At 38.8% G+C, this 15,809-nt stretch overlaps 1 protein-coding gene across 1 annotated transcript in view; it reads right to left on the bottom strand.

Annotated features, from left to right (window-relative positions):
- The window catches only part of LOC127414760 (RIMS-binding protein 2-like), a 246,122-nt gene that overhangs the window by 107,906 nt on the left and 122,407 nt on the right, over nucleotides 1–15,809 (bottom strand). The window contains exon 4 of the mRNA XM_051653018.1: nucleotides 13,671–13,754. Coding sequence (XP_051508978.1) covers nucleotides 13,671–13,754 — 84 coding nt within the window. The remainder of the gene's footprint in view (nucleotides 1–13,670; nucleotides 13,755–15,809) is intronic.

The raw sequence follows: 15,809 nt of genomic DNA, 5'->3' as shown, positions 1-15,809 counted from the left end.
TTGCTGCCATAGCAGCACACCACGACGCAGTCAACGGTAAGTCCTTAGGGAAGCACGACCTGATCATCAGGTTCCTAAGAGGCGCCAGGAGGCTGAATCCCTCCAGACCGTGCCTCGTTCCCTCATTGGACCTCTCTGTAGTTCTTCAGGGTCTACAGAGAGCCCCCTTTGAGCCTTTGCAGTCAGCCGAGCTAAAGGCACTCTCCTTGAAGACTGCCCTCCTGACTGCGCTCACTTCCATCAAGAGGGTAGGTGACCTGCAAGCGTTCTCTGTCAGCGAAACGTGCCTGGAGTTCGGTCCAGGTTACTCTCACGTGATCCTGAGACCCTGACCGGACTATGTGCCCAAGGTTCCCACCACCCCTTTAGGGACCAGGTGGTGAACCTGCAAGCGCTGCCCCAGGAGGAGGCAGACCCTACCCTGTCATTGCTGTGTCTGGTGCGCGCTTTACGCATCTATTTGGATCGCACGCAGAGCTTTAGAATCTCTAAGCAGCTCTTTGTCTGCTTTGGTGCACAGCAGAAAAGAAGCGCTGTCTCCAAGCAGAGGATTGCCCACTGGCTCATTGACGCCATAACTATGGCATATGTCGCCTAGGACATGCCGCCCCTTTCTACAAGCCTATTCTACCAGGGGTGTAGCGCCTCCCTGGGCCCTGGCCAGGGGTGCCTCTCTAACAGACATTTGCAGAGCAGTGGGCTGGGCAACACCCAACACCTGTGCAAGGTTCTACAACCTCCGGGTGGAACCGGTTTCGTCCCAGGTAGTGGCACGCAACACAAGCGGATAAGCCCAGGATAGCTGGCCGGGTGTATCGCTTGCACATAGCGCTTTCCGCCTCCCTTGGTGCTGAAGACGTGCGGCATTAATTCCCAGTAGTGTTCACAAACTTTGTTCCCTGGTTGACTTCCTCCTAGCCCTGTGGCAGTCGAGTTTTCGGAGAGACTCGCTGCCGGCCCAGTACACACGCTAAGAGCCCTGTTCTGGGGTAGGTGCTCCGCATGTGGCGGTTCCCTGTAAGGCTAACCCCATGTGATTTATATATCTTCCGCTAATTCGTTTCCCTGTTGGCAAACTGCGTCTTCCTTGGGCAGAGCCCCTCTGCCCCAGTCTCCATGTTTGTAGTAACTCCTCCCCCATTGGGCAGGATCTACCTTGAAGACTCCCCACATGGTTGGGAAGACCATGTGATGTATTTTTCCACTTAAATATCCCCCCCTCTCTTTGGGCGAGGTGTGGTCTCCGCGGTGTCTTCCCCTTGGGAGGGACACCCCCCGACTAGACCTGTCGGCCCAGTCGGATAATCCCCCTTCTTTTTTAGGGAGTGGAAAAAAAGAAGGGGAAAAGAGGCCACGACTGGGTTAAGCCTGTCTCTATCTTTTGGGTAGTCGACTTGTCCCCAAAAAGGGCCGTTCGACACTCATAAATATGTTGGGGGAGGTTACGTGTCGACCTGGTGTGCTGGCTATGAGGCACACAGTAGTCTGCTCACCACACACCGCTAGTTCACGTAACACAGTTCAGCAAATTGTGGCATTTTGTATAGGGACCCCTGGTGTCACTACATCAACACAACGTCGTTAGGGAACGTCATGGTTACTTGTGTAACCTCCGTTGCCTGATGGAGGGAACGAGACGTTGTGTCCCTCCTGCCACAACGCTGAACTACCCGCTGAAATGGCCGGATCTTATATCGGCTCCTCAGCATAAAACCTGAATGAGTGGTTGCATACCAGCTCCTTTCATACCCGTATGTCCAGGGGAGTGCCATGCAAATACCACTCGCCAATTTTCATTGGCCTTTTATCAAAGACCAGAGATGTCTCGGGCTCCCAAGAGTGACCCCTAGTGTCACTACATCGACACAACGTCTCATTCCCTCCATCAGGGAACGGAGGTTACACAAGTAACCATGACGATTTCACTCCCAAAGAATCCAAACAAGAGAGTTTGCTACATTCAGGTGACATTTGTGTATTCAATGACATCTGTGAGGAAAATACATATTTAAGCCACCTTGCAAGCCATCTAAAAAAAACACAAGACTGTTAAGTGCACTTTCACAAACTATACATTTGAAACAAACGTATTGTCAACTTTTAAAACGCACAGAAATCGAAAACATTTTAGACACTCTCTACAGCATTTTAAACTATCAGTTTTAACAAATTGTGAACAGTCTGTAAGTGAAGTGGGGGTTGAGGATCTTGACGTAGAAACTAATGCTCCACTTGTAAACACCACAAGCAAGAGTGATTCTGAAGATCTGTATTATTTATTATCCAACCCTTTACTTGTCACTAGTGGAAAAGGAGCCCTTGCAGCACATCACAAATGATTAACATATTTCAAAAACAACTTTACTGTAGTTGATCCCATAGAATATGTTTTTGAAAGACCACACAAAAAGTTATTTGACTATGTTCCTCTTTTAAAATTTTTAAATACTTTATTGAGCTGATCTGATGTTTTAGAAAACACTCTGAATTCATCAGTGGAAACAACTGGATTGTACACGTCTTTCAGAGATGGACAGTACTATAAAGAAAACAAACTTTTCAGGACGAAGAGTTACTTTTTGAGCCTTGAGCTGCTGAAGGCCTGGATTCAGTGGTGGACGTGACAGTAGTGCTGGAGGAAGTTGGTGTCATAAATGGCCTTCCAGACATTCCAACTGCCTTTGGAGTGCTCTTCGGCCTTCTTTACCCTCTCTATATTGAGTATCCCAAACAATGGAAGTACCTTTTTGAGGCTGTACAAAAAGTATTTCTGGGTCTTGACAGTGAAAAGTGTTCCACTCAAATTCAGTCAATGAGAACCAGACTTTTGCAGACATAGACAGACACTTTGCTGTTCCACATAGCTGATCTTGTTTAGAGGTCACATTCAAGTGTCATGTCATATAACATGTAAAGGGTGTTTTGTTGTTTTTTTTAATGCTTATTTACCCTTTTTGTTACACAGCTGTGACACCATTTTAAGTTACTACTCAAAACAATGTTTCAGTGTTCTTAACATGTTCTTAATGTTCTTGAGTATGGTATGTATGCTAATAGCAAAAGGAGTTATTGCCAGTCATTTTTTTACATGTTTGTTGTCAAATACAAAATGTACTGGATTGTTTCTCAGTCTTAATTTAGGGAAATATTAAGTAACTAACTAAATTGACTCTCAAGCCTGGTTGTCACTCTGAGCCTGCTTAAGGTGTCTTTAAACTCTTAATAGGGGTCAACAGAAGTTTATTGTGAGTTTGCACTATTTTCATGTATCAGTGCATTAGGTCTAGCATATTACTGTTTATTGCCCATTTTAAATTTGTTTTCTGAGAATGTTGAATATAATATTAAAAATACAAATAATTTAAAATATCTAAAAATCCTTTAAAAAACATCCATCCACCTGAGTAGCAGCATATAAGATATTTAGACTTGCTTTTAGAGAATAGGTCTTGAATATAAGTATATTTTGTCTTTACTGCATGAGCAGAAGTATAACCAAGTGAACAAATACACTTATATTTGTCTCTTAAAGCAAGTCTAAATGTCTTATATGTTGCTTCTCAAGTAAATGTATTTTTAGACAATTTTAAATGGAAAACAAGACAAAAACACTTGATAACAATTGGATTTTGTGCAATGAAGTTTTTACTGAATTCAATTTAATAAAAAGGCTTTTTTTTAATTCAGTGAATGTCATTTAGAGGTATTTTTAAAATATATATCTATATTTTTTATTTTTATTTTGTATTTTTTTTTTGTCAGTAAGCACTTTTAATGCAACCTTTTAAGTCGGGGCACAAGCTGAATAGTCGGTTAAGAGCTAATGATTTATCATTGCAATAATTGCCCGAATAGTTGAATAATCGTTCTAATAATCTTTAGATTAGTCAATTATCAAAATAATCGTTAGTTGCAGCCCTAATCTGGACCTTGACACTTTAATACACAATTCAAATGATTTGCCATCACGTGTCTTTGTACATTGGTTATTTATAAAAGCTTTGAATATGGCTCATCTAGGGCTTTGTGATTTTTTTCCATTAGTTTGAATTTATGTTTTGATATGATTTGTATTTTTTTAATCGAGGAATCTATGTTTTGCCAAAAAAATATTAGAAAAACGATATTTACATATGTTGTCATTCCACCAAATGCTGAATAGGAAGAGAAAAAAAGAAAGTTAATATAGCACTTGGCTTGAAGATGCTCCCAATCTGATCAGCTGCACATGTGTGCATGCTCCAAATAACCGTAACAGGTTGACGACATGAAGACTGATATAAAAGACACTGGTAATATTTCCAGTACGACTGTACAATGTGATTGTAGCTCATCTTCGTCCATCATGCATGTACAGTAAACACCAGCTTAAGACCATAACTGGCCTCGGCGTTCTGCATATGTTGATGAACGGTCTCCTTTTCTTTTCTTTAAATATTCATAATAAAGTGTTTCAGTTATGGGCGCTTCATATCAAATGGAATAGGCTATAAATGGGAGAGTCAAACTTAAACCGTTCCTTTTTTTACCATGGTAATTCAGATAGATTGGAAATTTTTGCTTTGTTCTGTGATGTGTTTTAAGTGTACTGCATCTATAGCCAACATTTGGCAAGTGATCACAAACATTGCAAGTTGTACTGTAATGATAAATCATGTTGTATTGATGTGCTGTTCAGCATGTACCGCTACAGGGCGCCGCGTGCCCTGGACTCTGTCTGCATAGTTTACCACTATACATACAAATTGTTTGATGTACAATGTGTACTTTCTAGATAAACTTGATAATTTCTAGATATTGATTTCTTGGTTATTTGATATATAAACCTTTTTTATTGAATTTCCAACAAAATATAACATGCATATTCTGTGACATAACATTTTTAATACTGTAATATAAGATTTGGGTCATACCGCCCACCCCTAGATGAACAGAAATGAGAAAAGCATGCAATTGGGTTCTGAAGTATTTTTTTGAATCACTTTTTACATCATCTCAAGGACAAGAATTATTATTATTATTTTCTTTTTTGCATTTTTCCCATTAATTCTTATTAGCCTTTGAGAAGGACACAGAAGACCACAAAAGCACACACTGGAGCCAAGGGGACAAACTGCCCTGCTCTGTCACTAATGGACACACAAACACACACACTAAACAAAAACAAAAATGGCGGTACACATTTACTCACAAAAACTACTACACACTACACAAACAACCCAGGGTACCTCATAGACAGTCCAAAGCCTTGCACACACACACCACACACAGCTTTTAGGTAATTGAGTTTGGCCCTTGCAGCTTTTCACTCCATCTTTTTAAACAGTGTTCTGGTGAGGTTGGCTGGGAACATTATGAGACTGACTGTATTCACGAGGTCAAAGAGGTCATGAGAAATCAAAATTTTAACTCAGACAGTGTTATAGAGACTTCCACTGATAAAACTTTACTTAAGCATGCTGTAATAGCATCCTTTCAGCGTTATGAACAGTGGAGACCTTTAGCCTTCATTTGATATAGTTCTTCTGACTGAGCGAGCTCTTCTTGCTGAGAATGAGGGAGTTTTCCTTAATGCTGAAGTCAATCAGTTAAAGGTGAAGTGTGTAATCTGCTATAGCCTCAAACAGATAACCCCACACCAAACTCTCACCATTGTTGCTGTGTGTTGTGTCAGACACATTTCGGGGGAATCAACCTACAAAAGGTTTACCTATATTTCTCTCTTCATAGTAAGACGGAATAGGAGAAAGTATTTTAATGTAAAAATTATTACACACTTCACCTTTAAAACCACTGTTAGTAGCACAGTCATTAATAATGGCATAAAATGTGGCTGAGGTCATCTTGATATCATGAAAATGCTATTAAAATAACACCATTACCTATTTATATAGTGCTATTTTTACAACCTGATGGTGTAAAGCTATAAAGCTGACTGGATTACACCTTAGTGTCATGCTGAAATCCCTGCTAGGCTCAAAGAAAGAGGTTGCTTGTATTCCATAACTACTCTTCCATGTGGAATGGGATGAAAACACTGATGTTTTAGGTGCTGTTCACTCATTAGGATTGGTTTAGCCTAGAGGTTAAAGCTTAAAGGATTAGTTCACCCAAAACTGGAAATTCAGTCATTATTTACTCACACCTGTGTTGTTATAACCCCATATGACTTTCTTTTCTTCTTAACACAAAGGGACAAATTGTGAAAATTATAATTCAAGAGTATACTAAATTATTGTATGTGACTCATGTCATGTTCTGAAGGAATACGAAAAGGTTTGGTGAGAAACAAACCGAAAACGAATGTATTATTTAATGAAAATCTTCAACAACCGTTGGTCTCCTGTGCGCGTTCATGAGACAGCCTGCACGCAAGCTTTAGAGCTCCTTGCATGAGAGCAGAATGCTGCAGCCATAGATATACATATATAGATTCCGCATTCGGCTGGTTCGGATACGTCAACCATGGTGCCATCTTGGAACGGTCAACAAGGAGAGCTGTTTGAATATAACTGAATGGAGAAGAAGCCTCAGACCGCTGTATAAACTGATTTTGTGTGGAAACAGTTCATCATGTAATGATGTTTGAGTATGTTTGCCAAGATATATTCATTTGTAGAGGACATTATTTGCAGTTTGCTACAGGAAAAAAAAAAAAAAAACTTTTTTAGAAGTGAAGTCAGGATTTTTTATATCATCTAAAATATTGTCCAGTGTTTATGGAAAATCAGAAAATCTGAAAGTTGGCTGGAAAAGACAATAGACTTTTGCAGACCAAGTCTGTCAATTTACATTCATGTGTTGATCACGTTCCATAGAAACAGCTGCTAATAAGGTATCTACATATAGATATCTATGGATGCAGCAGCTCAAGAGATGGGGCGTTCAAGCAAAAATGTATTTTGTTTCACTTCAACAGGACCACCAGCGATATTAAGAACAGAAAACACAACATAGCTGCACACAAACCAGAGAACAGAACTTACAAAACATGCCTGAAGAGTTTGTAGTCGAAATATAGATGCATTTCAATGACAAGCCTTATTTGCTTGAATCGGAGTCCACCATCAAACAGAGAGATGGGGCTGAAGGTAGCTACAGTCACAACGTGTCCTACTCAGGCACCAAACAATATGCAATAAAAGTGATCTTTTCTATGTTAATCAAAGTTTTTGTCCTAAGCAGCTGTGACGAGCCACGGGACATTCTGTTGATCACTTGGTTTCTATATTTGGCATGAACTTGCACCGGTCCAAAATCATTCTGATAACAATATATTGAAGCTGGCATCTCACATGCCGGTTAAAACTACTTGTTTTTGGCCGAGAATGTTACACCTACCAACTGTTTTTGCGAAGGTCTCTTCAGGCAGAGGTCACACACATGCACACATGCACACATGTTAGTGCGGCTATCCTTATAAGGACTCTCCATAGACATAATGATTTTTATACTGTACAAACAATTCTATCCCCTAACCCTAAATCTAACCCTCACAAAAAACGTTCTGCATTTTTACATTTTCAAAAAAACATTGTTTAGTATGTTTTTTAAGCGATTTGAATTATGGGGACACTAGAAATATCCTCATAAACCACATTTATAGCATATTACCCTTGTAATTACCAGTTTGTAACCTAAAACATTGTCCTCGTAAACCACCCAAACCTGCCCACACACATACACACACAGGTTCAGAATGGAGAAGAGGTGACAGACATTCCCGCTCCCTCTGCCTTTCTCTCATATTCTGGGCATAGAAATGCATCTATTTTTCAACTGTTTTCTGTATTCTGTTTTGCTCCCCAATTTGTCATGCCCAATTCCCAATGCACTGTAAATCCTCGTGGTGGCGTAGTGACTCGCCTCAATCCGGGTGTGCGGAGGACGAATCTCAGTTGCCTCCGCGTCTGAGACAGTCAATCCGCGCATCTTATCACGTGGCTTGTTGAGTGAGTTACCACGGAGACCTAGCACATGTGGAGGCGTTTCACACTATTCTCCGCGGCATCCACACAAAACTCACCACGCACCGTACCGAGAGCGAGAACCAAATTATAGCAACCATAAGGAGGTTAACCCAACGTGACTCTACCCACCCTAGCAACTGGGCCAATTGGTTGCTTAGAAAGCCTGACTGGAATCACTCAGCACGCCCTGGATTCAAATTTCCACTCCAGGTGTGGTAATCAGCGTCTTTACTTGCTGAGCTACCCAAGCCCCCCTGTGTTATCTGTTGTTAATATTGCTGGTGGTCCTGCTGAAGTGAAACAAAACAAGTTTTTGCTACAGCGCTCTGCTCTCGTGCAAGGAGCTCTAAAGCTTGCGTGCAGGCTATCTCATGAACGTGCACAGGACACCAACGGTCGTTGAAGATTTTCACGAAATAATACATTAGTTTTCAGTTAGTTTCTCACCAAACCTTATTGTATTTCTTCAGAACAAGACATGAGATGCATACAATCATTTATTAGATTTCTGAATTATACTTTTGCATCCTTTTGAAGCTTGAAGAGGTGGTCACCATAAACTGCCATTGCATGACATCACTGAGAACATTTTTTTTCACCAATTTTCCCTTTGTGTTAAGAAAAAGAAAGAAAGTCATATGGTGTTATAGCAATGCAGGGGCGAGTAAACAATGACTGAATTTTCATTTTTGGGTGAACTATCCTTTTAAGGCTGGTACCTAAAAGGTTAAAGGTTCGAACCATGCAAGAGATGATACTTGAGCTGTCACTATTGTTCCTTAAGCAAAACACTTAACCTCAGACTGTTCTTCTAAGTTGTATCTTAACATGGTGAAGGATTATAGAAAAGTTGTGGAGAAAAAATCCAGTGGCCGTAGCTGCATCGTGAAAAATAAAGATTCTATTCTACTACAAGAAAGTGCAAATTAAACAGTGTTTAATAAACAAGGAGTAAGCACTATCAAGCTTTGGTAATCATTTAAATGTTTTTGTGTGTACAGACCTCTCAGGAGATTACGCTGAGTGTACTTTTACAGTCGTTTCTGTGAAAATGGAGCCTCCTGTGGTATACAGAGAGTCCCAGTGGAGGGAAACATTTATATAGCTGATTCTCACACACTGAGAGACATGTGTCCTACTGAGACACACACACAAACGCACACATTTGCCTGCTTTGGACATCTAAATAGGTACATAGATTAGACTTTATTTTTAATAAAACTAATTACAATTACTACAGACTAACTCAAACCCTAACCCTACCCTACAAGACTACATTTGTATTTTTAAGAATTATAAAAACATTATTTACTTTTTCCATTAAACATTTTTACCAGAGCTTTTGACAATTTGTTCCCCAAAGCATAGGTCATAAACCTACACACTCACAAAAGCAGGTCTAGTAACTAGTGTTTAATAGCCTTCTAAACACTGGCACATCTTAAATGAGTTTTAAACTAAATTTAGGAGCATGTTCCTCAAATCCTGTTTATCGCAACACAAGATTACATAAACATCCGCTTATCTGTCACAGATAGTTAGCCAAATATGTTTACATTAATCTCACTAAATGATTTTATGAAAATGTGAGAATGTGAAAAAAGGCACTCCCCTGTAACCATATATGCAATGGAAAGTGGTTGGCCACGAATAATTACAATTTCTAAATAGATCGCCCACATGTAGTTTTCCAATTCATTTTTGCCATAAGGATTAGGGATGTGCATGGATAGTCATTATTTGGTTAATAGTTCAGGTTTCGGGCTGGGTTTGTGTCAGTTTTTAAAGTATAAGTCGAGTTAGGGGCTGTTCACACATGTTTTAGCGTGCATCTGTTATTTTTTTCAATTGTTTTCCTATCTTAACACGAGCTGGACAGATGTCTTTGACCACTGCACTGCATCTCACTTTTTTCAGTGTCTTGCACAGGGCCGCTGCATTTTTTAGACACCGTGTCAAGTTAAAAAGATTGATTTTTATGAACGCATCATGAGACACGTGCATTCTATTTTATTTGTTGCTCTGCGTCTAGATTTTCACAAAGATTTGACATTCTTAAAAAAAGTTCAGGTTTCAAAGAAGACTTCATGTGACTGATACACTATTACACATGATTTCACCCTGCAAAGTTTCAGTGCTTGATAAATGGTAAGCCAATATTTTTTCCCTTTTGCTCTTGTGTGCAGACAATAATTCCACAAGTTAAATGCTAATCCATTTAAAAATCAAAGCATCCCGAAGAGGCTAATAAAACGCAGCAGTCTAACTCCACGTACATGACAATACTACAGTTCGCTGCCTCAAGAAATGTGAAACTGCCCAGGCTGAGCACATGTCAGGTTTGGCACTTGAATTAATATTTTCCACTGGTTAAGAATACTATGTTGCAGGCAGAGACAGTTTGATTATTTTTGTTTGACTTTAATGTGAATGATTTAATCATTTGAAGATCTATGTTTTGTATTTAGGCTCATAATACACTGTGCACTTTATTTCATCCTATTGAGTCATTTTTGACGCATATCCGTTGGAATAAACTTTCCTTATTCCAGAGTCCCACGAATAACCAAATAACTGTTCGTGAACCCTCATGATTATCTGAATATTACAAATGGTTTCAGTACACATCCCTGATAGGGATTTCATAAAAGTCTTCATAAAAGAGTTCTAAACCATGAACCAAACCAACCAGCTCCAAGGTGAATCATTACATACTTTTATTTGAAGCAACAATGTATTTGAAAATCAGACAAAAAGACAAAGGTACAACTCTGTGTCCTTAACGTCTTTAAAGAGGGAAAGAACTACAATCCAATGAAGCATTGTGAATGATGTAATAGAATAAAAAATTAATGGGAAAATATTAAACTATTGATTTGAATTTTTGATTAAAAGTATATAAGCAATATATTCGTATGTTTATTGCAAAATATTTAGGTATATGCTGAACAAGGAAGCAGACTCGGCTGTGTCACTTAAAGTGCGTTATGGAAGTGGATGGGCGCTTCTCGGCTTGTTTTGCATGCTTTCTGGGCCGCGATTCTCTAATTGGTAGACCGTTCTCTGCTGATAGTGTAGTTCTTCACCAGGAATTCCACTATTAAACACGATGTTTAAAAAATTAACTTGAAATAGCAGAAGCACATACCATTGATTAACAACCTCGGAGCTCACAGTAGGTCAGTCTTAAAAGCTTTAAGTCATCATTAATAATCAATTCTAACCCTAAACAACTAAAAACATTTATGGGTATTTTAACTTCCGGAAAAAGACTGTTGTACTTTATTTTCCTGATTGGCAGAAACACAAATAGAACTGAACTCCTATTGGCTCTTGCAGAGTTGGGTGATTCTACTAGCAACAGCCATGTGCTGAAACCAAAGCTATATCTACTACAAGTAATAAGTGATAATTCACAGATTTTTACTGATTCACACATAAGTTACAGATTTTGTTAATTTTTATAGGTAATTATATTAAAATGTATGTTACAATTACATAATTACAATTCAAACTATTAGCCCAACAGAGTTGAAAATGCATTATACAAGAGCACATATTCAATGTATTCCATAAAAGATCGAAAACCAGGAATCAAATGTGAAACTCAGGGCATGACCCATTTAAAAGGTTTCCTCAGCTCTCAAAAGACCCGGCAAGCCTCTCTCATGTGTAATGGATGAAAAGCCTTTCCCGAACATTGAGGTGAGAGGAATACAGAAGAAGAGAGAGCTTCTTTAAAAGAGCTTCCCAGGCAGTCAGGGGCGATTAGCCTCTGTACACTCTTTCTCTCATCTTCCTATCTCCCTTTCCCCCTCTCTTGCACTTGCTTTTTTGTCCTTCTCCTTGCTTTGTTTCACCTGACAGTGGACCCTGGAGTCAGCTCTCCATATCTGCTGTGTGGGGACAGCGAGAGAGAAAGAGAGAGAGAGAGAGAGAGAGAGAGAAAGAAAACGCCCTTGAGAGTGATGAGTATGTATGTAGTTGTGTGTGTGTGTGTGTGTGTGTGTGGTCAAAGTATAAAAGCACAGCAGGCCTTGTGGAAAACTAAAAGCTTTTCTAACATCTATGTGCTTCTACCGTGAAAAATACCACCATCAGCAACTATGTTCCAGCAAAGGTTGACTGACTGGATCGAAATGTATTGTGCCAATCAAAATGCAGCCTAATTATGATGCTAAAGCACAGAGTTCTCATGGGAGGGCTGGAAAAAGTGGGCCACTTCCCACAAGGTTGATGGTTTTATGCCCTGTACAATCCTACTCTACCAGTGTTGTGCCTTTAAGCGAGGCATCGTAACTTGTGCTCTGGTCACAATTAAATTAGCCATAACATAGAAAAACAGGATTTTTTCTTGCTTTTTGGAAATAAAAGTGTATGACGTATGTAAATACTGTAAATTTCAAAGTACAAAACTCTCTCCTCAGTGCACTGCTCATTTTTCCTTGTTTTGATTTCAAAAAGGCTGTTAAATGATGGGACAGAAACATCTATTCCCAAGAACCCATAAATAAGCATTGTTACTCATTTTACGTGCAAAGAGGTAAATCAACCATTTACAAAAAGAAGTGTCAAAAAATACAGAAAATGGTCATGTAAAACTAAATTATGACTGTTTTTGGTGCAAGAAACCTTGACTCAGGGCTGCACAATTAATGAAATTAAAGATCGAGATTACAATTACAGCAAACATGATCACACAGGAAATCTACATGTTGCTTCCTAAAGCTCATGTGCTCTGAAATCAACCTCATAAAGACAAATTACTTTAAAGCGCAATCCCCCATCAGACGTTTTTTTCATTTTTGCAATGTGATCACCTTTGCCTCTAGCTCTGCTGAGACATGGGTTCTGGTCCCATGGAAACCAGGAAGAAATTGCGCTCATATAAACAATGGTGAACGTGTTTCGGAGGTTGCATTTTCACTCTCAAATTATGATTTTACTTTACTGATGGTAAGGTTTAGGGTTTGGGTTAGGGAGTTAATAAAATATGCATTCTTGTTGACTCTATTTTCAACTAAAAGTACAACTCGCTTTTGCCGCCACTCTGTGGTCATTTCACCTGGAAACTGGAGCTCACACATGCCCATACGTTCAATATTTTCAACATGAGCTACTGGGGGGCAGAGATTCTAATTTCAGTAAGCACAGACCAATTTTAGCACCAAAACTTTGACCTACTGTTCCCAAATTCACAGTGCAATTAGTCTACTATAGCTGCCGCGATTAACTACTTGCGAAAAGAGTTGATTACAGCTTTCCATTTAGGTATATCAGTAGGTATCAAGGGAAATGATAAACAGTTATGTTTTTGGTCATAATCGTGCAGCCCTACTTTGTCAAAAATTACAAGTGGAACTCTGGAGGGAAAAAAATACAAAAGGGGACATGGCCCCTCTGCAAAAAAAAAAAGAAAAAAACAATTATGGAAACAACATGCAAAGGGCTACTAGGTTCAGTGTAATCAACTTTTCTACAAATTTTTCTGCAAACAGCTGGCAAGACTTCACATCACCCAGTTCACACATTCATTGTTTTGCATCTTTCCATGTAGATGCAACACAAATCCCTGTCATAAATGCCCTACATGCTGTCAGAACAGCAATAGATGTGTAAAGTAAATAACTCAGAACAGTGATATGACACCCTGCATGTGTCAGGCCCTCTCAGAAGACGTGAACTTGTAAAGAATCTCACCAGAGTTTGACATGACTGACTCTTTTTCTTCACCTCCTCCTCGAGCACTTCACACTCCTTTCTCTTCCTGCTGATCTCAGTCTCCTGAGGGAGGGGAGAAAATAAATATCGTTAGATGGATAAATGGATTCAATTTGCTGTTAGAGACCATGTGGCCTAATGTAACCACCACTCATTGCGTGTGTGCATGTGTACATGTGTCCATGTGCCTGTTTAAGAAATAGTACCACTTTCTCTGAACCAGTGGGCACCCATATAAATCTTCTATAAATAGCATCCATTCACTATACCACAACGCTACAATGCTACCAGCAAGATGATTGAGTCTAAAAGTCACTATAAATACAAATCTACTAAAAGAAAAACAAACACACACAATTCTAAATGCACATCCTGGTATAGTCATAAAAAATAGACATGAACATACTCACTAAGTCAACAAAGGTCAACCTTGCTTATAGCTGTCTATAAAAAGCTCCCAAACCAGTCCTTCCAGGATTTGTAATCTGCAATTACAAGAATTAATGCAAATTCAACAACCCTCTGCATTATTTGCGGTAGCTTGCAATTTTTAATAATTTCTGTCCCATCCCCCCGTCCCCCCACCAACACCCCCCCCCCAATGTGAATTTAAGGTTACAGTCTGAGTTCATAATGTACTGTTGCACCATAAAATGAGACAGAAAAATGCAACGTTCATGGCATCTAAATATTCTATTAAAAATGTAGATTAGAATTTAAAGTGCTCAAAAATCACTGTTATCTCATATAATCGTGGTTAAATCAAATGATTGCGATCAGGCAATGTAATAATTGTAACAGGCCTAATTTGAATTCTCTTTTGTGTTTTTAGTTTACAGTTTTATTGTAGGTCTACTATTTTAACCTTGCTTTGTCTGAGGCAAAACATTTTATATAAAAAATATTTAAGAGTCTCCTATTAAACTTGTATTAGCCATTTTATGGGTTTTACCTCATAAACGTATGCAATTCTGTGTGTACTTATTATTGTAAATGTAGTTATTATGAACTAAATATTTACAGGTAATTGCACTTATACATCATTGACACAAATAACACAAGTATACTGTGATTTTTTGTGAGTTTTCACAGCAAAAAAAAAATTAAAAAAAATAGCATCACAATTTAAAAAAAGAAAGCTGCAGAAAATTCAGTCATTTTGGGCCGCAACAATCAAGAAAAAATGCAGTGAAATCCTGATGGGACTGCCAATCCCATACCTCTATTTAGAAGAAAAACAGTGAGCAATCATCAAACATTTTGATCTGACAGTCAACAGAAAGTCTCCAGACTATGAATGTAAGATACACAGATTCAATGAACTCATGTTAAAAAATATAATATTCAAACTAAATAAAAAGCCACACTTAAAACTGTATGAATTTCATTGCACTAGATATAAAACATCAAAGCAGGTGGCATCTGCAGACAAATGATGCTAGACCTTTTCTCAGAACTAAAATCACTTTTCTTAGCCATTTTAGTGAATGCATGAATCCAGTTCACCTCAAGTTCACTCAGGTGTACTAGCAGAGTAACCACAGGTGTAGTTTTTCACATTAACCGTGGATATGTTTCACTAACATTTGAAAACCAGAAAGTGTCCGAATACATTTTGTCTTTTACATTCAATACACAATTCATTTTGAACAGTATATCTATTAGCACAAAACATAACAAACCTCTTTTTTTTTTTAAATGATTCATTCAAGAAGTGCGCTTGTGCTATCTTTCTTTAAAATTAATGCCACTTGATTTGATGTTTTATTATCTAATGCAATGACTTTCATAGATTTTTAAGTGAGGCCCAATTTTGGGGCCACTGTATATGTGTTGGTGAGGTAAAACACAGTATTTCTCTCTGTCTTTGTCTCTTTGTCATGACCCATGTTATATCGGTATGTCAGCACTGGCTTGCTCAGACCTCAGCAATGAGTCTGTAATGCTGTTGTCCTTCTCTATTTAGATCCCACTGTGATGCACACAAAACACATACATACACACACCAAAGCAATGTGGTATAGATAATTTTGCAACGTTTTCCCTTACAACACTACCGTTTCGAAGAACACTGTTCCTGCCAATGGCTTAATGACTTTCAATGGTCTCCCGAGATGC

Source organism: Myxocyprinus asiaticus, chromosome 24 (genome assembly GCF_019703515.2).
Source record: "Myxocyprinus asiaticus isolate MX2 ecotype Aquarium Trade chromosome 24, UBuf_Myxa_2, whole genome shotgun sequence".
In the NCBI taxonomy this organism is placed as follows: Eukaryota; Metazoa; Chordata; class Actinopteri; order Cypriniformes; family Catostomidae; genus Myxocyprinus; species Myxocyprinus asiaticus.
This window is presented reverse-complemented; position numbering and strand designations above follow the sequence as displayed.